The sequence below is a fragment of the Sinocyclocheilus rhinocerous genome, unplaced genomic scaffold, assembly GCF_001515625.1.
Source record: "Sinocyclocheilus rhinocerous isolate Xijiao unplaced genomic scaffold, SAMN03320098_v1.1 scaffold97, whole genome shotgun sequence".
In the NCBI taxonomy this organism is placed as follows: Eukaryota; Metazoa; Chordata; class Actinopteri; order Cypriniformes; family Cyprinidae; genus Sinocyclocheilus; species Sinocyclocheilus rhinocerous.
This window is the reverse complement of record NW_015666183.1, coordinates 1818033-1843016: the sequence shown is the minus strand read 5'-3', so window position 1 is coordinate 1843016 and position 24984 is coordinate 1818033. Positions and strand designations below refer to the sequence as shown.

Below are 24984 nucleotides of genomic sequence, written 5' to 3'. Positions count from 1 at the left end.
TGTATTGCTCAGGTACATTAATTCCATACAGCACATAAATTACATTCAGATAAAATCTTATTTTTGGAGCCCAAATTTGGATTTCTTGACATACACAAACACCCTCTTATTTCTTTAAGTGTTTCTTAGTACAGGGATTCTCAGAAGGTCCAATTTACTACAGAGTGTAGGTCCTACTCCAATCCAACACACCTGAACAAGCAAATCAAGGTCTTTCTAGAAAGTTACAGAAAGGTGAGTTTGATCAAGGTTGGAGCTAAAGGTTGAGAACCTCTGCTTTAGACCAATGGATTAGACCAACGGTGTCCAAACTTGTTCCTGAAGGGACACTTGTCCTGCAGAGTTTAGCTCCAACCCTAATTAAACACACCTGAACCTGATATTTAAGGTCTTCAGACTTACTAGAACAGGGGTGTCCAATCCTGCTCCTGGAGGGCTGGTGTCCTGCAAAGTTTAGCTCCAACCCCAATAAACACGCCTGAAGCAGCTAATCAAGCTCTTACTAGGCATACTAGAAACTTCCAAGCAGGTGTGTTGATGCAAGTTGGAGCTAAACTCTGCAGGACACCGGCCCTCCAGGACCGAGTTTGGACACCCCTGTACAAGAAACTTCCAGGCAACTGTGTTGGAGCTGGTTGAAGCTAAACTCTGCAGGACGTTGGTCCTCCAGGGCCAGGACTGGACACCCCTGCTTTAGACGAAAGACAGCTTTACTGTCCATATTTGCACATTCATGTTGTATCAGACTTGCCGTTCCGAAGCACAGCTGCACATTTGCTCACGGGAACTCAAGAAATTAGAAAGTCTTCATTAGGTCATTGAGTTTGGCAAGCGAATCCTTTGCCTCAACATGGAATGATCTGCTGTTAGAAGAAGCTTCACTATTGAATTACACTCCCAGATCGCAAGATTTTACAGAAGCGTTCCCATTTAAGACTAGGCCTACTTGTATGTTCCTGATTTTGCATGCTGGAAACAAGCATCAGAGAATCTATCCTGAGTGGTTTCCTCTCGGTTACTGCTTTTCAAATGGCTTCTTCTTGCTGATCTGAAGAGTGACCTGTCCGGTTGGCGTGTAGCTGCGGGTTTGTGCGGAAACCTGTGTTTTGAAGCTCTGCAGACCTCCTTCCTTTCCTCTCTGGACCTCGGAGCAGTACGTCGGCTGGACTTCAAGCCTCGCAAAGCTACTGGTATGGCGTGAATAGTTGGATGAAGGTTGTCCCGTCACATGAATAGGTATGGTTTTCTCTCGCCTTGCCTGAGAGCTGCCGCTCGCCGATGAACCTGGACTAAACATGCTGGAAATGTGATCCTTGAAGGACCCAAAGAATCCCATGCGAGGCTTTGCTGGTGGCACCGGACGTACCACGTTCAACACAATGGGTTTGCCAATGACAGGCTCGTTAATTTCTCTCTGCAACACTGAGATCTCACTTGGTTTCTCGACGAGGACATGCTGGTCTGTACCGCTGCCAAAAGTTTCCCCTTCCTGAGGGACGTAGTCCTCGAGATCTTCAAGAGTAAGAACTCGATTCCCATCAGTCAGCATTTTGCGGTCTCGAGCATCAAGTTCGTCAACTTCAGGTTCCACAACAATAGTTCCTTCATCATCTCCATCAGAGACACATGGGTCATCCATTTCTCCTGAGTATGTTGTCATATTGTCGACCTCTGAAGGTACTTCAGACACATTCTGTGCAATTTCCTCTTCATCCGTACCAGAAGAACCTTGCAGAGCCATTGCGGCACCCATTGCCTCCTCAAGTAACTTGTTGTTGGAGTTATTAGTGTTTGGATTGCCAGGTGGTGAGAACTTGCTGGGGGAAACGCCTCTTCTTCTTGGTAACTTGGGTGATTTGTTCACTTTATACTCGATTATCTCTTCGACTTCTACCCATCTTGGGTTCCTGGCCGTGGCACCCTCCGGCTCTGGAACGTACAGTGTCGGTACAGTCTTCCTGGCCAGGGTTCGTCTCTGTCTGGGCTGTTCGGGTGTGGACGTCTCGGAGCGGTGAGCTCCCATGGGCGATGGTCGTGGGGATGCGTGCCGTTTCATACGGGTGTTCTTCACCACTGTGGTGATGGTCTCCTCACTTGAAGAGGAAAAAGCACATTAGAAGCACATTAAAAGCACATCAGCTTCAGGTTGGTAAGTTTTTGAAAGAAGTCTCTTATGCTCACCAAGGCTGCATTTATTTGATCAAAAATACAGTAAAAACAGTAATGTGAAATATTATGATTAAATAATTTTCTCTGTTAATATTTTAATATTTTATGCATTCCTGTAATAGAAAGCTGAATTTTCAGCATCATTACGCCAGTCTTCAGTCTCACATGATCCTTCAGAAATCATTGTTCTGCTTAGTATTTTTCTGGAAACTAATATATTTTTTCAGGATTCTGCGATGAGTAGAAAGTTCTAACGAACAGCATTTAATAAAAAATATTGTGTAACAATGTAAGTGCCTTACTGTCACTTTTGATCAATGTAATGCGTCCTTACTGAATAAAATTATTAACTTTTGAATAGTAGTGTATTCAATTTGTGCTTAGGTGTGTGTGTGTATATGAGACTTACATAATTATGGTTTTCTTCGGTATTTTCGTCTCTTGTTCCGTTACTAGTTGAAAAAACAATAAAAACGGTAAAAATTGTAACATCTTTTAAAAACATTAAATTATTTTCAGTTATCAAATTTCAGTCAAAGAGGTACAAACATGATGCTTAAATATGAAAAATACATTCCTAAATTCTAAATATAAGTGAATGCACTTAACAAAATATACTTTTCTTATTTTCTGGACCTGATCATTTCTAAAACCATCTTACATTAAAACCAATAAATAGTGTATCAGGATGTATACTTTTTTTTTAATTGAATGCATTTTTAGTTTTCAGTAAGTAATGTCATAACCAGTGTTGGGGAAAGTTACTTTTAAAAGTAATGCATTACAATATTGCATTACTTCTTGTTTGCTTTTAATATAAAAAGTTCTATTTTTGGCAAATGTAAAAGCCCTTTCACACCAAAAGCCTCAGGCTGAAGGAAATGTAAATTCACGTCTGTACAGAAGAACACCGAAGAAGAAAGTTCAACACTCTTCAGCAATAAAAAAAAAAAAAGAAATGTTAGTTTATCTTGTGTAATTTTTGCTTATTAGTATGGTTGAATTGGATCACCGTAGGTCACCAGCAAATTGGTTAATAAAATGGGATTAAATACATAAAGGATATTTGTATTATTTAACATATTTAATTATTGCAGCTTTGAGCCATATTCTGAGTTGCTTTTAACTGTTTTTATTAATTTTGAGGAAAACTAAATCCGATTTTTTTTTTGTGAGTGAGTGAGATGAATTAATGCATGTTCACATTTATTCTAGTGATTACGTAACTCGCGTTACTTGTAATGCGTTACCCCCAACACTGGTCATAACAGATGCCACCCAGTTAAAAATCATTCCCATATATGTATTGACAGGCATCTCTTTTACCTTCTATACTGATGGCCTGATCTGCTCTACGTTCTCCCGCCATTGCCACAGCAGGAGTGATCAGCTGTGCCGCACACCTGGCACTGCCCAGACGGTTTGACAGCTGCAAATGAATAACATGATGATAAGGCTTATTTCTTTAGGGTTGGAGTAAAGTAAGAACTGAAAGGACTAATGTAACAATCTCCATACCTCACACTCATAGTGTCCAAGGTCTCGTTCTCCAGGGTTCTTGATAACTAGAACCAACACTCCACTGCGCGGTTCACTGTATGTTTGAAACTTCTCCAGGTCTGTCAGTAGTTTACCATCCTTAAACCATCTGTCAAGGGAAATGGCATAGTTTAACATTAACTCAATTCAATTTGAGTTAAAATGAGTTAAAACTGTTGGGTTGTTGGAAGTTATTTATGGAATGCATTGATTTGAATATTATAATATGAATCACCCAGATCTTCTGGGCCATTTTGACTCATTATTTAAACATGGAAATAATATAAATGATAGTGTAAATGGAATGACTACCTTATCTTGGGACTCGGTGCGCTCTGGATGGTGCAGGTGAACTGTGCATCTTCTCCTGGATAAAGGGTGGCATTCCGGATCTTATTCACAAAACGTGGAGGTACTGCAAAAGGTTAAATAAAGATTAGCAGGAATGAAATGGAGTAAAACCAGCTTTACTAAGTTGGAAACATCAGGTTGCTCACTCACCCTGCACAGTGATTTTGCCTAGTGTGCTGGCGTTGCCCGCAGAGCTGGTGGCGAAGCACATGTATTGTCCTGAGTCGTCTGCTGTCATGTTGTCCAAAATGAGTGTGCAAGAGCCGTCTGGGTCCTCAATGATGATGTGATGAGGATCCGCTTCCACGGCACGCCCGTCTGTTTGTGAAACAGATGGATGAATTACTTTACTTCTAAGAAGACATCAAGAAGGGAAACACCTAAGATTTGGTTCCTTACCTTTGTACCAGGTGACCTGTGGTTTGGGGGCACCAGTGACCTTGCAGGCGAGCTTTACTGTCTGTCCGAGCTCTGCTGTGCAGTCCGTCAACACCGCGTCAAAATCTGGAGGGCCTGTAACATAAGTAAAATGCTAAATATTAGGACTAGGGTTTATTTTTATTGTAGTATTTAAGAACATGACATTGTATTTAGGAGAACTGATATCTCTTAAAGGGATAGCTCACCCAAAAATGAAAATTCTGGCATTAATTACCCTCATGTCGTTCCAAACCCATAAGACCTTCGTTCATCTTCGGAACACAAGTTAAGACATTTTGATGGAATCTGAGAGCTCTCTGACCCGCCACAGACAGCAAGGATACTACCGCGATCAACGCACAGAAACGTAGCAAGGACATCGGTAAAATAATCCATGATCAGGGGTTGGTTCAACCGTAATTTTACAAAGCTACGAGAATACTTTTTGTGCGCAAAGAAAACAATAATAACATAACTTATTCAACAATTCTTCTCCCCGAGTTACCGTCTTTCGCCATTTTAGAAAGTACCCCAGAACATAATCAGCGTTGTTTACATTCAGCGTAAACAGCGTGGTTTACGTTCGTTTTTGCATATTAAAGCGTCTTTGGTTTTTCCATGTTTTCTACAAAACAAAACCGGAAATTGAGGGGTTATGACGTCATTGGCAGGCGACACAATGACACTATGGACACGGTCCGTGTCACTAGTTAAAATTGCTTATTTCTCTGGATTTAAACATTCTTTGAAACATTTGGGATAATGTAAGTACACAAGTCAGCAAAATATATAACACTGTTCTAGTGGTTTTTGGATATTTTAATAAAAAAATCTTACATATTGTGCCTTTAAGTGGAGTGTGTTTTCTCTTTTTGCCTCTTGCTGCAGGAATGACGTATTTTTGTAGGCCAAAAACCAATAAACAGTAGCATTTTAAAAATGTTTTTTTGGTTAAATGCCTGAAATAAGCTCAAGATATTTTCACATTTTATTCTATGACATAAAATACATCAGTAATTAAAAAAGTGATTTTTTTTTTGTAAAGCATTTACTGATCTTTAAAAAGGCAGTTGTGGCTAAATGGGACTACAGAAGGAGTTGAGGACATTAATCACACCAGACAGGTAAATTCATCTACACACTAGTCCACTTTTACAGCTTCATTGTGTTTATTATCATGCTATTGCAAACTATTCTAACTCAGACTTTCCAACATACAGATTTTAAACAAAGTTTAAAAGAGTTATTGGAAGCTCAGTGGTGTTGTTCATTTTTAGCTTAACATTTTATTTTGGCAATTGTATTAGGCCAAATACAATTGCCAAAATAAAAACGTATTAATTTATGATAATAATCATGATGAACAAAATGTGTAAGATTCATAAACTTTTGTTGGTCCCAGAGCTTATTTTCTGCAATAATTCAGTTAGCCAATGGAAAAATCCTTTTGGGTTTTTGTCAAGGGAACCAGGCTGATGCTAACATGCTATATCATGCTAATGCTGGAGACTTACTCCATGCTGGCATGCTGTAGCGCTGCTGAAGGTCACGGAGGTCGCGGAGCCATGAGTTCTTGATGACAACAGTCCGTGCCTGCAACGTGTATTTTCTCACTGAGTCCTCACGCTCATGCCAGATCTCAAACGCTCTTTCATCACCCTCCACCGTCTCATTCACATCAATGTTTGTAAGCTAAAGAAAAAACACATTATTTTATAATCCATTAGATTTTTATAAACAATATTATCATATAAGTGAAGCTATGTGGCAAACCAGTAATTAAGAAATCCCTGTGAAGACAGTATTTGGCCATTTTAAATGATCAGCATTGGCCTTAGTAAATTTTGTGTTAAATACAGTATGTGCATAACTTAATTTCTGTCATTTAAAAGCTTCTGCAAAGCTCCAACCTTCATCATATTCTTGAACACATATGCTTGGGTGTCTGTGTTCGTGTCTCTCTTCTGTTTGCAGATGACCACATGGTTTTTGAAGAGGAAAATGTGGCGGTGGTGACCTCTGGAAGATGTTCGAATTCCAGGAGCTCCTTCCCAAACAGTGAAGGGCCCCTGTAGAAAAATTAATTTTACACTGTAATTTTAAAAGTTTTAAAATTTACTACAAATAGGTGAAACAGGTAAGACCTTAAATGGTGACATTTGAGTTAGGGACTGTACCTGTCTAATAGGTTCTCCCAGTGCCTCCAGATTGGCGGGGTAGTTCTCTATGAGAGAGACATGGTGTGTGTTTTCTGAGCGCTGGGAGAGGGATGACACCATGGCATAGGCCTGCTCCAACAAACAGCAGTTTTGACCGTTCCTCGCCTTGTTCCGGATCAATTCCTGTGATTCCAAGTGAAATTTGGAAATGTGTTGGTCACTTTCAAAAGTTAGTGAAGAGTTGTATCACATAATACATAACACAATTTCTAAGCACATATTTATGTAAATATTTATTTGAAATTGGAGATTGCCTACACCTAGACCTTGAAAAATTTGTATTGTGGTATTTATTATTATTTATTACCTTCAGTAAAGCTCTGTACTTCTGAATTCTCTCCGGTGGTCTCTGAAGGTAAGCGTTGATGCTTAGCACTGGACCCTCTGAGGGGTCAACATTTGCCAACTCCGAGACTGTATAATCCTAATGAAAAAATACATGAAGCATGTTATGTTCTGTGTCTGAGTACCAAATTCTTTCAGTTTAAAGTAGTGCAGTCAAACGATTAATCGCGATTAATCGCATCCAAAATAAGTTTGTTTACATAATATATGCGTGTATGCTGTGTATATTTATTATGTATATATAAACACACACACATACAGTATATATTTTGAAAATATTTCCATGTATATATTTATATTCATATAATTCATATTATATACAAATATTTTAAATGTATAAACATAACATATTTTTCTTAAATATATACATGCATGTGTGTGTGTATTTATATATACATAAAAAATATACACAGTACACACACATATATCATGTAAACAAAAACTTTTAGATTAATCGCCATTAATCGTTTGACAGCACTAGACTTTAAAGACAAAAAAGATCAAATGTCGTTTTTTTCTAATGCAAATTTTATGCCCCCTGAAAACCATAACTATACGGTCAATATTTTGTAAACCCACCTTGAAATATTGGTGCACTTCTTTCTCACTGATGACGGACTCAGCTTGCAATTGTCCAATGAGGTACTGCAAATATTTCTCAAACCCTTCAGAGTTTCTCAGGAAATGCATGGCAATGTCATCATCCGTGTCACAATCACGCAGACCAGGCAGCAAAGTACTGAAAAACAGTCAGCCTCATTATGCATTTCCCTGTTGTCAGATTCCATATGTCAAGACTAGCACATAAATTAAAACAATCCTTATACTCCTTAAAAATGAAAATAGTTGATGCAGAGTTGTAGAATTAACCATAATATTTGATTGTCTGAACTCTGTACCTGCTGTGGAAGGATTTCAAATCATTGATATTACGGAAGATGGCTTCCTTCTGGCTGGTGATTTCAGATGGTGTGCTCTCTTCATCCACACGATTCAGATGGTGTGATGCGAAGAACTCCATCTCCTTCAGAAACTCAGTTTCTGTGCTAATCAGCTCCTGGACGAGTAGACTAGATACAAGTGAAACCCAGGTAGAATTACTGAAGTAGTACAAAATAAAATGCACATTGCACTTTTAATAAAATGTCCAAATTTACCAGAGTTTTTTCTTGTACTCTGTCTTTGTGACTTCTTCTCTGGTGGTCTCTGGGAGGTCTGCAACATCTGCAGACAGCTACAACACAACCATTCCATCATCAGAGAGAAATTATAAGATGCACAAGCAAATGCACAAATTGTTAAAATCAATATTTCACCACTACATGACCAGTTATCCATTTTGAATGATCCTAAACTGACCTTCAGTCTTTTGTCGAGATACGCAGGCGAGACCCATCCCTGGCGAGATGGATTGGATTTGGTGGGCTTGGTGCGGACCAGCCATTTAAGTGGGTGGGCAGAATCCAGAACCTCCACATACTGGCCCTCTTTCAGAGCGATGACATCTTTGCTGACTCCCATGGGGTTGTAGTCAGCGGTCACCACATAGATATCAAATATCTGCACAGATTCATTGAGACAACAGAGCATTTGGAAAAGGTGACTTGCCCTCTTCCCCCTTTAGAATATGAGAAAGCTCTGGATTCTGCTTTTAAATATCCTTCTGTGAACTGAAGATTAACCAGATGCTTAACTTACCTAAAAAATAATATGAACTACAGAATTATGATACTAACATTACACGTCTATTTTTATTTCCCCTTTTTCAATAACTGGTAAATGAATGTATTAAAAAATTGTCTGAAAATTCTTATGTGAACAGAATAGCAACAGGTTTGACACAATACATTAGTTATAATATTAAAATGACTTTGCTGATGACACCGAGAATGTGTTATTTCTAATACCTCTCCCCTGGCATCTCCTTCATCTGACTCAGATGATGAGTCTGCGATCAGAGATGGAGGGCGTGATCGGCCGTGATATGGAGATGGGGACTGTGTTTTTGTTTCATCATCGCTGTCAGCTCCTGGGACACGTAATGAAGCTTGAGGCAGACAGGGACCAAAAGGATAGAGGAAGAAAGAGGTATCGTGTCAATTAATTATGGCCACAACAATATTTAAATATCATGTCTAACAGCATGGGCTTTAGCATCACATTTGCATAGGACTTCAATACATTTGCTCAGATTATGGTATTCAGTTAAAAAGTCAGCAGATGCATATTCAGAATGTAATTTGAAAATATAAATCTGGACATGAAATTTAATGATAATAATAATAATAATAATAAATAGCAAAAATAGGTACCCCAAATTTTATATTGTAAGCAAACATTTATTATTTATAATTTATTTATTATAGGCTAGTACACTGTACACATCTTTAACATATGTACTTCCGAATTTGGTTTAAATGGTCTTCATTATATAAACTTGATATAGGCCTAATATTAACAACCTTAGCAATGGTGTTTGTGTGGTAATTTAGACATGATATATCTTTACAACAGTTGTTCCCCAACTGCAGCACGCGGACATACGGGGGTCTTAAAAAATAACAATAAAATATAATAATTTTAAGAGTTTATTTCTTTATAAAATTTACATATTTGACATATGCTGCTAGCTGATGTGAGTCATCAGTGTTACTAAAGTAAACAGTTTAATGTAACTACTGCCGTTCGAAGAATCGCCTGCGTACATTTAAATCTCGCGATGACAGATGCTTCCGCTGTGAAAGCCGCCGTTTTAAAAAATACCGCGAATTGACTGAACAGACTTTTATTAAGGCTACGGTAACCTCCGTACTAAAACTATCGCAAAAACGTGCATTTGCTTAAAAGTCAGACAGCCCGAAAAGATACAAAATGGTGGTAATATGGATTTGCAAATTATCTCTCCAAAATGGATGGTGAGAATGATTTATGAGGAAAACTGTCCCAGTTTCGATAACCTAAACTAAAGAGAAGGTAAGCAGCAATAATCGTTTGTATTTAGCCTACAATTCAAATGTGTAAGTATCTTCGCTTCCAATAAGTGTAAATTGGTTTATTTGGTTTATTACCTGTAAAATGTGATTGTGTTTCAAGCTATTACCATATTTAGGCGAGACAGGGTGGTGGGGGTCCATGATAAATTGATGGGTCCATGATAATAATTTGAATAAGACATAAAGAGTGATGGTAGTTTGAAAAGTTTGGGATCCACTGGATTTAAAATACAGTTTCTAAATAAGAGGTAATAGAATTGTGTTATTTTACAAACTAAAGTTCATTCATTCATCCATCCATTGATCATTTTGAGCATATTTTAGAGAATATTCACCAGACAAGCTTTTTCCATTGCTTTTGTAGAAGCAGAGAAATGATGCAAAACAAGTTACAAAAAATGCATATATTTGACAATGATTTGAGCTCACTACTTGTAAGGTCCACTATCAGTTACTTTTTAATCATCTATGACTCAGGCTATAATAACTAATACTGTACTTTATTATATTTCTCCTGTGATTTAACATGCACTATATCATGCTTGTGCAAAAATAAAATTGTGCCCACACAAACACTAATGTAGGCCTATTGCTCATGCGTTCATCCATTTTCTTTGTATATACTGAAACAGAGACACCTTGAAAGTGTAAAAATGAGACCGTCTGCATCCACTGAATTTCAGAATGTCCAGTTTATTTTGAATTGTGACAAATGGCCCTGATTTTAAAGAACCATGACTTTATTACCACTAGGCAATACTTGAAGCATTTTTAACATTATTAAAGATCTTGAAGTTTTATGCCTTTTTAAAAAAGGTTGAGAGCCAAAGAAACAAGCAAAGTGATTAACAACAGCATAGCCTCATGGAGAAAAAGTCAAGGTTCTGGTGTGTTACACTGGAGGTTCTGCGGATACATACTGGTTACTTTGGGCCAAGATTTCATCCACTGGAGCACTTGATGGTTCTGTAAGCTGTCTGAACAAATCAATGCTTCAATGAGAATGTGAGTGAATAGAGGGATGGATAGATAGTTTGATGGATAGACAAAAGAATGGAGTCAGTGAGCTGTGTAGGAATTGAGGGATCCAGAGATACGTATTTTTTGTTTTTATTTTTTTAAATATAAAACAGAAGGGAAGTTAAGGAATCTACACAGAATGTGTTCATTAAAAATTTCCAGAGTATAATTAATTATTTAAAACAGTGAATTTGCAACAGGTGTACTCCATTTCAGTACTTAGTACATCCTGTGGCATAAATTCAAACATCTGAGCACACACTAAACTCATTCAAAAACAGTGCACACTGTTTTGCGTGAATATTAGGATGCATCTGTTGAAAAAGACTACATTAGCAAGATAAATAGTTATTAATAGTGCAAAATGACAAAATTTACAAATCAAGAAGGCTAATTTAATAAAAGTTAGTACAGTATAAATACTATGGTACATATATTTATTAGTGCTGTGTTCAAAATATCGATACGACGATGTATCGTCACAGAGATTTGACGATACGAGTATCGATACAGCTGGCCCTGTTGGTACAGTTATGGAGGCCCTTCATAATGCAGAGGTCAACTGCTTGCTCTGCCAATAGTTAGAAATGGCACTATAGTAAGCAGTGTTTAATAAACAGCTGTTTTTCTAAATTCTGCTGAGGTGAAATTCAGTGCAGTCCGTATCGTGATACGTATCGTATCGTGGCCTCTGTATCGTGATACGTATCGTATCGTGACTTTGCTGGTGATACACAGCCCTAATATTTATACATGTTGTAATTCAGTCCGGCAGTGCAGATTCTAAAAATATTTTGCTCTATATTATTGACTGAAAAAAAGCAAAAAAAAAAAGAAAAAAATTGTTTTCTCTTACCTTGAGTAATCCTGGCAGATACCATTTCTGTGATTTGGGTTGTGAGTTTTTGTAAGAACTCCTCTGTACCCACTTCACCCAAGGAAGGTAGTTTGATCTCTCCTGAGATGTGATCACAGTAATCATTTGTATTGTTGCAGAGTATTTGACAAATACATGATCATGGCAGTCGCTCACTCTGATATAATCTGACAGTGCATTGATAGTAAACAAAAGTAGTTCAAAAAATAATAAAAATAGAACATCAATATCAAATATTCACCTTTGCCCTCTTCCTCTGGTGGACTGATAGTAATTCCCAGAACCCTGGAGAAAAAAACATTCTAAATCTCTAAAACTTTCAAATGTTTAGATGAATAAAAGTATCTAAACTGACAGCTGTAAGCTTTTATATTTAAACTTACTCTGGCCCCACTTTCTTTTGCTCTGGTGCTGTTGGACAGAAAAGTAAGCATGGTGAAAAGACTACACATACAGTACCAGCCAAAATCTTGGTAAAATAATATTTAAAAGTCACATGATTCTGACATCACTACGGTCAATAACTGAACCACGAGTTCCTGACCTGTCTCCACATCCAGTCGGGCTGTGTTGACTGACTGTCCAGCACGGTTGGTGGCGATGCAAGTGTACATGCCGCCATGTTTTTTTTCCACTTCCATGAGGATGAGACTATGTTGACGGCCAGAGCTGGCCACCTTGTAACCTGGTGTGTCTGCCTTTATCCACAGAACATCTTTATCTGACACTTCCTTTAACCAGTTTACAGATGGGTTTGGGGAGCCTTTGGAAGACAGTAACTTAGTTTTACATATTTCACCTTTTGTAATATGCAACTGAACGTTATGCTTAATGCTTTTGTCTACTTCTCAAAATTGCATCTAAAGTAATTTTCTTGGTATTTAATTTATTGTGGTAACACACCATACCTTCCACTTTGACTGACAGCGTTATACTTGCTCCCTGTTTCACCTTCTTGTTGCTGAACCTCTCCAGGAAGCGTGGTGGCACAAGTGGCACCTTTGAATCTATTTGTGGAAAAACACAAGTGGCGTAGCAAATTACATGCATGCATAATCTTTCATATCAATACTTTACATTTCAAAACGCATTTGCATCTTACATCATGTGGAACAATGATTCATAATCACACGTGCTGTATGCAAGATAGATGCTTACCTCTCATTCGTCCCTGTTCAGGTGCGGGGCGCTCTCCAGGAGCTAATTAGTGAAAGTAAACAAAGAAACAAACAGAAAAACATTTTAGAATTTATTTAGCACATTTAATTTGGAGAACAATTTTACTGTAATTATGATTAATAATTTATAATTTCAACACGCTTCCATTTCCTGTCACAGTCTTACAAAGACCCTATGCAAGCGACATATAAAAAGAGTTAAAGTATCAAAGGAACACTTACCCAGTACATTCAGTCGTGCCGAAGAGTAGGCAGAGCCAGCTATATTGCTAATATATGCTGAGTATTCTCCGGTGTCCTCGCGCTTAACATCTAAAATCTCAAGACTGTGCTGATCTCGCTCGGTCGACAGTACAATTCTGCTGGAGGCTTGGAGTGGGGTGCCATCCTTAAACCAGTAAACCCTTGGTGTGGGAAATCCTGCAGAAAGGCATTGAACATGAAATTACGTTTGCCACCCATTTTACATCTGCAAATGCAACAGCTGAAAATTACAGTAGACTTAGATGCAAAACAATGTGCATGCATGTTTATTAGGAATATAAACAAGTTCATAACAAATAGACCAGATACAAAGAAGGATTAAGGACATTAATGTCATCATTATGGTTAGAGCAACTAGAGTTGAATAGATACAACAGGTGCAGATGCAAAAAAGGAAACACTTGGAATAAATAGTGCATAATTAATCAGAATACAGATTAAATAGAATCTGAATTGAAAGAGAATTTGCATTCATGGGGGGAAAAAACATAGCTGACCTTTGACCCTGACACTCATTTTGGCAATGGGTGCTCCGGGACTGAGGAATAAATCATGTAACTCATCCACAATTTGAGGAAGCTGCTCGTCCTCTGCCACCGACTCAAAAGCCTCTGTGTCCCTGTGCTCTGAGCTAAAAGAGCAACCCAAACACAAGCAGAAGCCAATTTAGAACTACCATGAAATTTAAATCAGAGGTTTGTTTTGGCAGGATCTGAGCAAAATCTATTTTATCCTTGTAGTACTAACATAAAAACGTCATAAAAATCACTTTAAATTAAATGACTGAATCTTACCTAGACGCATAACCTTTAGCACTGACATAGGAAGATGTCTCTGTGGCATCGGCTGCTGTGTCATAGTCTGAGCTGCAAGACACTTTAAAGATACACAAGACTGAATCAATAATCAAACAACATGAGTCTTGAAATCTTGAGTCTTTAAGAATAGTATAAAATAAATGTCCAAAAACATAAAATTGTCACCATTTACTAATACTCAATATTCAAACAACAGATTAACAAAAATGAAGAAAACAGATGAAAGGATCTTTAATTAGTTCTCAATATCAAAATACATATAAATATCAAGAGCATTCATCTTAAGTATGTTGAAAATGTAGGTGCATTTTTAGGCATTCTAGACACAAACAATAACAATGATAAAACACATGCAGTCACATTCTTACACTTCACAGATGCACCGGTAAAAGAAAGTGCCATCTTTGTTAAAACATTTCAATCTGGAACACCATTTTGCTTTCTTGTCTACATTTGTAAGTTTTGGGTTTTGATTAACACTTTCTTTTAACAGTGTACTCACTGTCCACCCTCAGCTCAGCCTTGCTGGAGGCGATGCCACTGTCATTTTCAGCCATGCATCGGTACACGCCCATGTCTGTGGGCAGCACAGCTGTGATGATCAGCTGGTGATGGCCTTCCTGGTCTTCATTGATCATGTAGTGGTCGTTTTCCTCCAACATCTTTCCATCTTTGAACCATCTCACAGTGGGAGGAGGGTTGCCAACAATTACACAGTCAAAACTGACTGGAAACCCATCAGGAACATCTTGGCTACGGAGCTCCGTCAGGAAGACGGCCGCTGGGAGGTTGGTAGGCGATTAAGAGAACAGGGAAGAGCAAACAAAACCGAAAAGAACAAATCATAGCAATTTTTTTTTTAGGAGAAATGCTGAACCAGGCGAAAACATGACATGCCATCACTTTAAGATCCAAAACAAGCAAGTCGCAACATTTCTGGTACATTTCAAAAGTGCTGCTCTATAATGACAAACAAAATCCAGCACTGAATCATGCAACTTTATGAAGAACCAAACAACAGCAGCAAAAACATTTATAGTAGAACCACATGGAAAAAGTGTCATACCAGGGGCTCCTGTCATGAAAGCAGGCATCGGTCGGTCCTGAGTTGGGGTTTGGGAGCCATCTTGGGAGAGACCCATCTTTGTGATACGCAGCTCTACCTTAGCACCTGCCACTGCTATGATGGCCATTTCGATTGGCACTCCTTGATAAGTAAACATTTCCTGGAAGCGCTGGGAAGCTACTTGAGCTTCTGCACGATTATCAAAACGGATGTAGATATACTGATCGTCTTCCCGGTAAGACTGTAAGTCCGGTGGCGGTAAATCTCCTTCATCCGCACTAACAAAAGGTTCCTCTTCCACATCTGGAGGGAGGCGAGTACGAAGAAGTCGCCGTAATCGCTTACTTGCTTGCCGTAAAGTTTCATCCATCTCGCTCCCTGAGGAGCTCTCAGCTTCGCTATCTGCACTGTAGCCTAGAGTGAGTGGGCGTCGCCCAGAAGATTCCCGCAGGGACCCTATAGTGACTTTGCCACTATGGGTGGAAACACCAAACTTATTGGTTACTTCACAAGTATATACACCTGTGTCTTTGGTTGTGGCAGCTGTCACTACTAGAGAACAGGTGCCATCATTATAGATGTCAATATGGTAGTGCTTGCCATCTGTTAAGGGTTCACCATCTTTCAGCCAGTGAACTTTATCCGGCTTACCCTCCACAATGCACTCGAGATGAATTGTCCCATTGGGCTCCTTAGTTTGATCCTTAAATACTTCTTTGAAGACTGGTCGCATGTCCTTCCTGGCTTTATAACCTTTGAAGGCTGCCTGAATCTTGACAACAGCCTCTTGCAACTCATCCCCTTTCTGAGCTTCCATGAGGGGTTCCACAGATGTCTTTGTAACAGATTGCTCTGTCATCTGGAAGTGCTCATACAGTTTCTTGGAGGTCTCAGTGAAAGTCTCAGTGTGACTTTCCACAGTCATAGAGGACTTGCTGCTTTTCTTTAGGTAAGACACCAAGCTTGTTGTCCCACTGAGAGATTCCTCATCAGAACTTGTATAGAGATTAGGCTCCCCTGTGATCTTGGGAGTTGGTTCAATAGGTCTCACTTCCTTTTCAGGTACTTTTCCTTCTTTGCGCTGGGCTTTTTCTTTTCCATCTTCTTCTGGCAACTCTGAAATTGAATCTAATGTGGGTTCCCGACTCATTCTCCTCTTCTTGGCCACTGCATCCCATAGAGCATGTAAATCTCCCTCAGAAGCAGCCTCAGGAGGCAGTTTGGGCTGGCTGCCCGCATCCTGAGAAAGTGTTGTGTCATCTCCTGTAATCAGGGAGCCATCATAAATCAGTCTTACTCATGCATATGATAATTTTTATGTTGGAAAAATTATATCAAGATTGTTATATCAACAATCTATCTTTGCAACAGCAATTTGACTGCAATTAAACTCAGGTAAATTGTGAATAATACACAAATTCGAATAAAGTTTATCACTGAAACAAACAGAAGTAAAAAAAAAAAAAAAAGTAAAAAACAGAGGAGCTAAAAACATGAAAAGAAAAGACACTGAAATGTAATGTAACGGTTGTAGTAACATTTACAAATATTTAGTACTTGTTGCAGAAAACATTATTTTGACATTGCAGTCTTATTGAAGTTGGAATGAGACAGGAAAAAGATATTTGGAGACTGTAATCTCATAATGAAGAAAATCATGAAATAGCAAAGTTCCAAACACTATGACCGAGACACACACAAATGATTATTTCTTGACCCATACAATGTATTTTTGGCTATTGCTACAAATATACCCCAGCGACTTAAGACTGGTTTTGTGGTGCAGGGTCACATATGAGGTTGACAAAAAACAACAATAGTAAGTTAGATGTGAGGTTAAGCAAAGTAAAGTACCTTCGAGGTTGAGGTTGATTGAAGTCTTTGCCTCTTCTGAGGCTACACAATAATAGACACCCTGATCTGTAGACTGGAAATCCTTTATGAGCAAAACTTGGCTCTTTCCTTCTGTTACCATTTGGTACTTGACCCCAACATCTATCTCTCTGTTGTCCTTTAGCCATGTGACTGACTTGCTCTCTGTAGAAAGTTCACACTCCAAACGAACCATCTTTCCTTTTTGGATCTTAGAGCTGCTTAACATTTTGGTCATGGTCACTTGTGCATCTGAAGGTCCAAGGTTCATTCAAAGAACAGTTGATGAAATGTAGCAAGAATTCAACAAGAACAAATACAAAACACAACAAATAAAATACAACAAATACAAAATACACTTGTTTAGAGTATAGTTTTTAGTGTTCTACTACTACTGTAGCATCTAGGGTAGAGTTCTTCACTCCTGGTCCTAGAGAGCCACTTTCCTTCTGAGTTTAGTTCCAGCTGTAATTAAGGTTTTTGGGTTTATTTTAAAGCTATAGCCAGGTGTGTTGGAGCACAGTTGAAACTAAACTCTGCAAGAAAGTAGCTCTCCAGGACCAGGAGTGAGGAACCCCAAACTACTGCAGAATAGCAAGCCTTCTATATGGACTCATGGAGGCAGTTTGGTTTGATGAAAAAACAATGTACTCTATAAGGTTGCTTTCAACAAATTGGTTATTTCAGCAAGTATCCACTTACCAAGTGTCACAGTTTGAGGCAGCTGGACAGGCTCTCCAATACCAGCACGGTTGATGGCTGCCACTCTGAACCTGTAACCTTCCCCCGGTATGAGGTTTTCAACCAGAAATTCAGTGTTGCATACTGGTTCTGAGTGGCAGGGCAGCCAGAGGACACTGTCCACTAGACGCATTTCCACACGGTAACCAATGATTGGGCTTCCTCCATCACTTAGGGGCGTGAACCAAGATAAGGTGACGAACGTTGGACCTTTAATAACCAGCTCTGGGTCTTCAGGGGGATCAGGCACAGCTATAAATAACCAGATAAAATGGAAAAAAAAAAAAGTTATAAGCATAATAGCAGAAATTATAATGAATGCGGCACAAATGAAGACCCTTACATATTGTGATGAGTTTGGCAATTGATAAGGCATCCCGGGCTGCAAATGTGATTTCCTGTGTGGGCTGAGCCTGGGCTTTTTTCAAAATTAGGCTGTAGGAAGAGCCACTGGCTCTCATGGCCCATTGGTCATTACATTTTAGCTCAACACCATTTGCATACCAAGTCACTTCACTCTCAGGCACAGCTTCATTCAAAACACAAGTGAACTCAACTTGTTCTCCTGCAATGGCGGTCTTATCTTCCAAAGGCTTGACCACCTCCAGTTGCCAAGCTGTACAGAACAAATCCATAACATTAAAATACATTTACATTTATACATTTAGCATCATATTTAAAGGGGTCATATGATGCGATTTCAATTTTTAGGAGAAACAATAATGTACAGTATGTGGAAAATAATGTGTTTTTTTTTACTTTAAACCGCATAAACACATTTCATTACACCAAATACACAAAATAATGTTCTTTTTAGCAGCATCATATGACCCCTTTAATATATTATAAAACGGGAGCATGAAACTACAGCACAATAGTAAATAAATAAAGCTATACCATATACAAGATAGAAAATTAACTGCATCATTATTCAAAATATAGACATGACCTATAAAACTAGAGCAGTCATTTTTCTTTAATAAAATATGATGTAATACCTTACATCATCTGATGTAATACCATACATCTATCTAAATTGAATGCTAATACTACAGAAATGACGTACTTTTGACAGACAGAAGAGCAGTAGTTGATGAAGTGCCAGCTTGGAATGTAACCCTTGTGTTTTCACAAGGATGCAAGTTCTTTAAAAGCAGAAGATGGCGTCTGCCACTCTCAAAGGAAACAATCTCCACGTTTGCGGACTCCTTTACAGGCTTGCCATCGATTAACCACTGGCAGTCTTTGTTTTCAGGACGAGACAAGGAGCATTCAAAAAGTGCTTCCCCGCCATTAATGGTCTCCACATTACTCAGCTCTTGAAGAATGTCAATTGGTTTAGCTGTAAGAGAGAGACAATGCCTGAAAAAACACTGGCTTTATACACGCCAAAACAAGTCCCTGTAGTACTCAATGACTTTGACTGGCCTTGAATTAAAAATAACTTCTGAGCTAACAGTTACTGAATCCTGCACAATCACACTCAATTAAAATTTCTTCCAACATTTCACTAGCATATACAGTAGCATCTAGCATTGAGTAGCGTAAGAAGCATGATGGTTACTGCATAGCCAGCCAGATGATGATGATGTTGCTAAAAACAGCAATTTTTGGAGTAAAAAAAAAAAAGGACAAAAAAATTCCAGTATTCCAGTAAAACCCTTTGTGGTAAGCCCTTACTTGTGCAACTTACAACTTAATATTTCTCAAAGTCTTTGCGAGTCTTAAAATGAGTCTTTGTGATGATCCAGCTTTGAGTTATGGATGACACACAGATTCTCTTCGCCTACAGGTGTGCTCACCTTGCACCCTGAGATGTGCCACAACAGAGGTTCCTTCTGCCTCACAGGAGTACATCCCCCCATCCTGGGGCTCCACACAGCTAATATACAACCGCGCAACAGTCCAGTCCTGTTCCACTATCACCCTGCGACCGTCTGCTTGCACAGGTATGCTGTTTCGCTTCCATACGGCCTTGACTGGCCGGGAGTACTGACAGATGAACTCTGCAGGCTGGTTTTCTGCTACATGTTGGTCCTCCATGGCACTGACCACTTCCACATTGGGATCTATAGAGGGTTGGTGGTGGGGATAAGTAATATTCACAAGACCCCAGTGCACTTTGAAGTAGAGTTCTTCACCTCAAGCCTCTTTCAGGTTTTAAGGTGGTATTTAATGCAATTTAAAACTAAAATATACAGCAAGCCTGGTACTTTATTCAGTTTAAAACAACAGCCTTTACAATCTCATAATCTAAGTCAGTGCTGTAGCTGTTTCTTTTTCTTTCACATTGAAATGTACATGGTAAGTGTAACATCTTTTTTTGCTTCTCTACTCCAAACTGACCAAGGACATGGTCAATTACAACCAACACATGCCTAGTTGCAGTGTCAAGTCAATCTAAGGCCAATTAATAGAAAAAGACATGCAGCACAAACAAACAATGAAGACTGATGAGTGTACAATTATCTGATTTAGAATGCATCCAAGACCATTATTGTTTGCTCTTTGAATTTTTGGGCAAAAGGTTGCTTGCACAATTTGACTTAGATGCTTTGGTGCATCCACTAGGGCTTTCAGTTTTATATATTAATTTTACCTCAAGCAGATTAACAAACTGAAATTAATAAAATGTAAAATGATAGTGATAGGCTGTATGTCAAATAATATGCAAAAAACAGACAAACAATATATTGACTTCTACAGACACTTTTTTTGTGATGAAAAATCTTGTTTTTGAATTTAAATAATCTGAATTATTCATTTAGGACTTTTCTCAGCATATTTTTAACATGATTAATTGAGATTAATTAATATGAATATCATGCTTTTTTATGGAAGGGCCAGTAAAAAAATTCTGGGCATGTAAAAATCTGAACCCCTGGCCTGACTGTGCCAGTAGTAAAAATCTTTGTATTGAGCCCTGCTCCATATACAAGCTCAAAATCAGTGTGCTAATTTAATAATTAGTATGCCAATTTTGTAAGTAATTAGCAAGCCGTGATACTGCAGCCAAATCCAATTTTTGGTTAGAAATACATGGCACATGGACTACATGCATCCATGAATTTTCATTAAAAATTCATTAAAACTTACTGTATACTTTTGCCTAACAGTAAAGGGTCTAACAAAAAGATTCAATTCTAGGCATGGGTAACCTTAAAAGAGAATAAAGTAAATAAAATCCTGTTCTGTCAGGATTGCATTATTGAGCACTTAACCAAAGGACTCTCCAGGGTAGTCTGTGCAAAGACACTTTAAATTTAGAGTATTATTAATATGGATAAGTAATTCAGTAATATGAGTATACAAGTCTGAAGAACACAAACAGTACTGAACTACTTCAAGGACAGATTAAGACACAATTCAAGATTTATGGTCTAACTGTAGCTGTTAAAAAGAGGTCAAGGCAACCTAAATGCTTCACAGAATGAGTAACCGACTTTTAGATTTAGGAAATTCATGGACACAGTATTAGTCCAGTGCTATTCAAAATTTTAAGCTTTTACATTTCTGTGCTGCCAAGTACTGCCAAGCACCACTGCATTTGGTACCTTTCACTAATAGCTTGGCGGAGGACGTCAGGCCACCTGTTTTGAACAGGACTGTACCCGAATCATTGGGAGAAAGGTTCCTTAGGGTTAGAGTGTGGACATGGTCTTCACCCACACTTATTTCACTGAAGGTACTGTTCTCCAAACGAGTGCCGTCTAGCCACCACTGAACTCTGCCTTTGGCATGGCGAGAGAGCTGGCAGGAGAAAATTACCTGTTCGCCCACAAACACATCTGTATTCTTTATACCCGACACTATGAGAACCTCAGCCTCTGCAGAGACCAGACACAGAAACCCTTAGATCACCAGTGTCTAAAAACACTCATACATTGAGGATGCTTCAAAAACATAATGTGAATCTTATGGGGACGTAATGACAAAAAGCTACAGATTTTAAATAACCTCCAGCCCGAGAAAATTCTGTTTGCTCTACAACAGAAATTTTTATAACTAAAATACAGATTTCAAATGATTTAACAATGCTATTTGATACCTTGCACAGTGACTGATGCTGTGGTCAACTGGTCTCCAGCATCACAAGTGTAGTAGCCATTGTCCTCTGGTTCCAGATCATGGACATGGAGCTCCAGCACACACCCTTCCTTTTTCATCTCAAATTTCTTACTGGGTTGGAGCACCACTCCACCCTTTCTCCACTCTACACTTTTAACCGGCTTAGAAAGCTCACAGCGCAAGGTGATACTATCTCCCTCTATTGCATTCTGGTTGTCTAACTCCTTCCGGAAATATGCAGGTTGACCTGATGATGGATAAGAAAAGAAGTTAAAAGAATGTAAATGTCAGATTTTAAACAGCTGCTGATATCTGTGAGGGTATCAAAATCTTCTTTGTTCCACAAGAGAGGCAGTTATAAAGAAAAGAAAACCAGAACGGGTCTTCTTGAAACCCATTTGTGTTCACTTTATCTTCAGGCATGTTGATAAAATGAAAACAAAAGTCACAGGCCTACAAACCTGTTTACCTTTAACAGTAAGGGTGGCACAGCTTTCTGCATCTTTGGTTTTGCATGTATACAACCCTGCATCTCCTTCCTCCACTCTAAGGATGCGGAGCTGATGGACGGCTCTATCCTTGTAGAGCAGATACCGCCCCCCAGCCTTTATCATCGCTTCATCTTTGTACCAGGTGACAGAGGCCTCAGGGTCGGAAGTCATGCAGGACAGTGTGACTGTTTGACCCTCTTTGGTAGTTAAGTCCAGAGGCTTCTCTAAGAATACGACTATGGACAGGAGAAACCCAAACCCAAGTGCTGTCACATCATAATGTCTGCCTGAAGACTCTGAAACTTAGATACTTGAAACAATTGAACATATACTGTGGTACATTAAAAGAGCTTTACTGAGTGAGAAACTTCTGTTTTAACAGTTATGGGCAGGAAACAGACAAAAGACTATGTCAGAACCAAAAATGTATGAAAATTCATCTCTTTCTCAAAAAAAAAAAAAAATGTTGGAGTGTAGCTGTAGAATTGCCAAAGCAAACGGAAAAGCAGCTGGAAGCCTTTTGTTATAATTGCGCAAAATGAGTGCAACTACTACCTAATGAAAGACAGATGATTGCTTGCCAACAATGAATGCTGTTAGCCATAATGTGTCTTTTACCTTTGGGTTTCTCCTGCACCAACAGGTAGGCGATACTCTTCTCAGGGCCAACCACAAAGGCTACATCACCTGAATCATCGGGTGTGACCATTTTCAGCACTAGGCTGTGTTCCCTCCCTCGGCAGCTGATTTGATTCAAGTCATTGTTTTGAAGGTGGTTGGAGCCGAGCCACCACTCAACATTCGTAACCCCTGTATGAGACACCTCACACTGGAAGATAGCATCCTCGCCCGTTATCACAGTCACATCCTTTAATTCTCTTGTGATTTTTACACATTCTGGGAATGGATGGAAGGAACGTGATGAAAGGGACGATTGAGGATCTTCCGAAAAGTCAAAAGAGGTAAATATCCCACTACTGACTATCTACTAGAAGTGACTTAGAATGTGAGAGGATGTATTAGTCCTCCAAACAGTGTAGTTTTTAATGAAAGCTTGGGATTTTGTTGTGACATTAAAGTTAAATCCCAGAATTGAGGAGAGCATCATGCGATCTTAGTTCACAGATATTTGCTTTACATACTACTTGGATCATGCCTTAGTGGCAATCTAAAACATAAAAGCTACTCAATGTATTCATTATTTTAAATGCTAATATGTACTTTTGCTTCTGCAGGGAAACAATGTAAAATGGAGCCCATCTCTAAAGAAGAATCAAGATTGTTACCTTTGACAGTCAATGTAGCTTTGCTTTGTTTGTCTCCTGCTTCACATATGTACTCGCCACCATCATCCACTGATAGCTTATGGATTTCCAAGGTTTGGATTGTGCCATCCCTCTTTATGGAATACTTCTTTCCATCAGATAGGACCTGAGTACCCTTCTTCCAGGTCACACTGGCATCAGGTATTGAAGTTTCACAACATAATGAGGCACTGCCTCCCTCTGTGACTTCCTGGCTTGTTAACTCCTTCACAAATGACAGCACAGGGACTGCTGTTGGGAAACAGCAATACACAGAACACATTCTAAGATACGTGCAAACCCCAAACCTGCATATTAGAAGATGGCAACAAAGAGATGGCAACAAATTGTCTTAGTAGTTTCTAAACGCATCCAGGGACAAGATAAGCCTAACCTTGGAATGCTTGAATCAGAAATCATGAAACTTTTTGCAGCACTTCTATTATAGAAAAAAATTAATCACTGATGAGAAAAAAGGAACATAGAATAGTCAACCTTCTAAATGTAATATCCAAACAAATAAAGCTCTGCATACTACCAAGCAATAGACAAGAAATATTTGGCAAGTGAAGATAAAACAGATAACATGCATGCATGAAATGTTGTGCTTTCATTGTGGTGTATATAAAGAGGCTGGTCACATGTCATTTTTTTGCAATATGATGCATTAAAGCATGCATCAACGAGTAATAAATGCAAGTTATACTACATATGTGGAATGTTTTGACTATTTATGGATATAGAATGATCATACACACAAATACTAAACACATGCAGTAAACAGTGCATGTGTTCGAAACTCACTGAGAAATAAATTAAGGTGTGAAATAAAACAAACTACTATTTAGAAATCCAAAAAATTATTTAGTTTTACCTCTGACTGTAAGACAAGCAAAAGAAGTGTGTGCACCCACATGGAAGGACACTGTGCCTGAGTCTTTCTGGGTGACCCTTCTTAGTGTAAGCGTGTGCCTTTTGCCATCCATTCCGATTTCATTCATCTCATTGTTCTGTAGTGGAACGTCTTGTAGCGTCCACTGAACAATGAGTGCATTGTCATGAGAGACAAGGCATTCGAAATGAACGTCCTCGCCTTCATTGACAATGCAGCTCTTCAAGCCAGTTAAGATCGTGATTTCAGGTTCTGAAAGCAAAATCAGGTTTCATTTTGTCAGAAGTAGTCAACAGATCAAAAAATAGATAAACTTCCACAGTATCAATTTAACATCCACTATAAGCTAAGAAAGAA

General features: G+C 38.7%; 1 protein-coding gene across 1 annotated transcript in view; it reads right to left on the bottom strand.

Moving 5' to 3' along the window:
• Positions 1–632: 632 nt before the first annotated feature.
• The window catches only part of LOC107732057 (obscurin-like), a 50288-nt gene continuing 25936 nt past the window's right edge, over positions 633–24984 (bottom strand). Inside the window, exons 40-77 of the mRNA XM_016543293.1 lie at positions 24610–24879; positions 23718–23987; positions 23050–23328; positions 22410–22667; positions 21921–22187; positions 21427–21699; positions 19675–19941; positions 18939–19214; positions 18216–18488; positions 17834–18124; positions 17114–17383; positions 15260–16522; positions 14696–14974; positions 14170–14251; positions 13873–14006; positions 13334–13531; positions 13092–13133; positions 12842–12940; positions 12478–12696; positions 12317–12344; positions 12175–12218; positions 11913–12014; positions 8951–9090; positions 8403–8603; positions 8201–8277; positions 7943–8113; positions 7623–7782; positions 7006–7122; positions 6657–6821; positions 6390–6548; positions 5994–6171; positions 4459–4572; positions 4210–4377; positions 4021–4123; positions 3688–3817; positions 3496–3598; positions 2579–2621; positions 633–2093 (exon numbers count right to left, since the gene is read on the bottom strand). Of these exons, the coding sequence (XP_016398779.1) occupies positions 1016–2093; positions 2579–2621; positions 3496–3598; positions 3688–3817; positions 4021–4123; positions 4210–4377; positions 4459–4572; positions 5994–6171; positions 6390–6548; positions 6657–6821; positions 7006–7122; positions 7623–7782; positions 7943–8113; positions 8201–8277; positions 8403–8603; positions 8951–9090; positions 11913–12014; positions 12175–12218; positions 12317–12344; positions 12478–12696; positions 12842–12940; positions 13092–13133; positions 13334–13531; positions 13873–14006; positions 14170–14251; positions 14696–14974; positions 15260–16522; positions 17114–17383; positions 17834–18124; positions 18216–18488; positions 18939–19214; positions 19675–19941; positions 21427–21699; positions 21921–22187; positions 22410–22667; positions 23050–23328; positions 23718–23987; positions 24610–24879 (8591 nt within the window). The 3' untranslated portion in view covers positions 633–1015. The remainder of the gene's footprint in view (positions 2094–2578; positions 2622–3495; positions 3599–3687; positions 3818–4020; positions 4124–4209; positions 4378–4458; positions 4573–5993; positions 6172–6389; positions 6549–6656; positions 6822–7005; positions 7123–7622; positions 7783–7942; positions 8114–8200; positions 8278–8402; positions 8604–8950; positions 9091–11912; positions 12015–12174; positions 12219–12316; positions 12345–12477; positions 12697–12841; positions 12941–13091; positions 13134–13333; positions 13532–13872; positions 14007–14169; positions 14252–14695; positions 14975–15259; positions 16523–17113; positions 17384–17833; positions 18125–18215; positions 18489–18938; positions 19215–19674; positions 19942–21426; positions 21700–21920; positions 22188–22409; positions 22668–23049; positions 23329–23717; positions 23988–24609; positions 24880–24984) is intronic.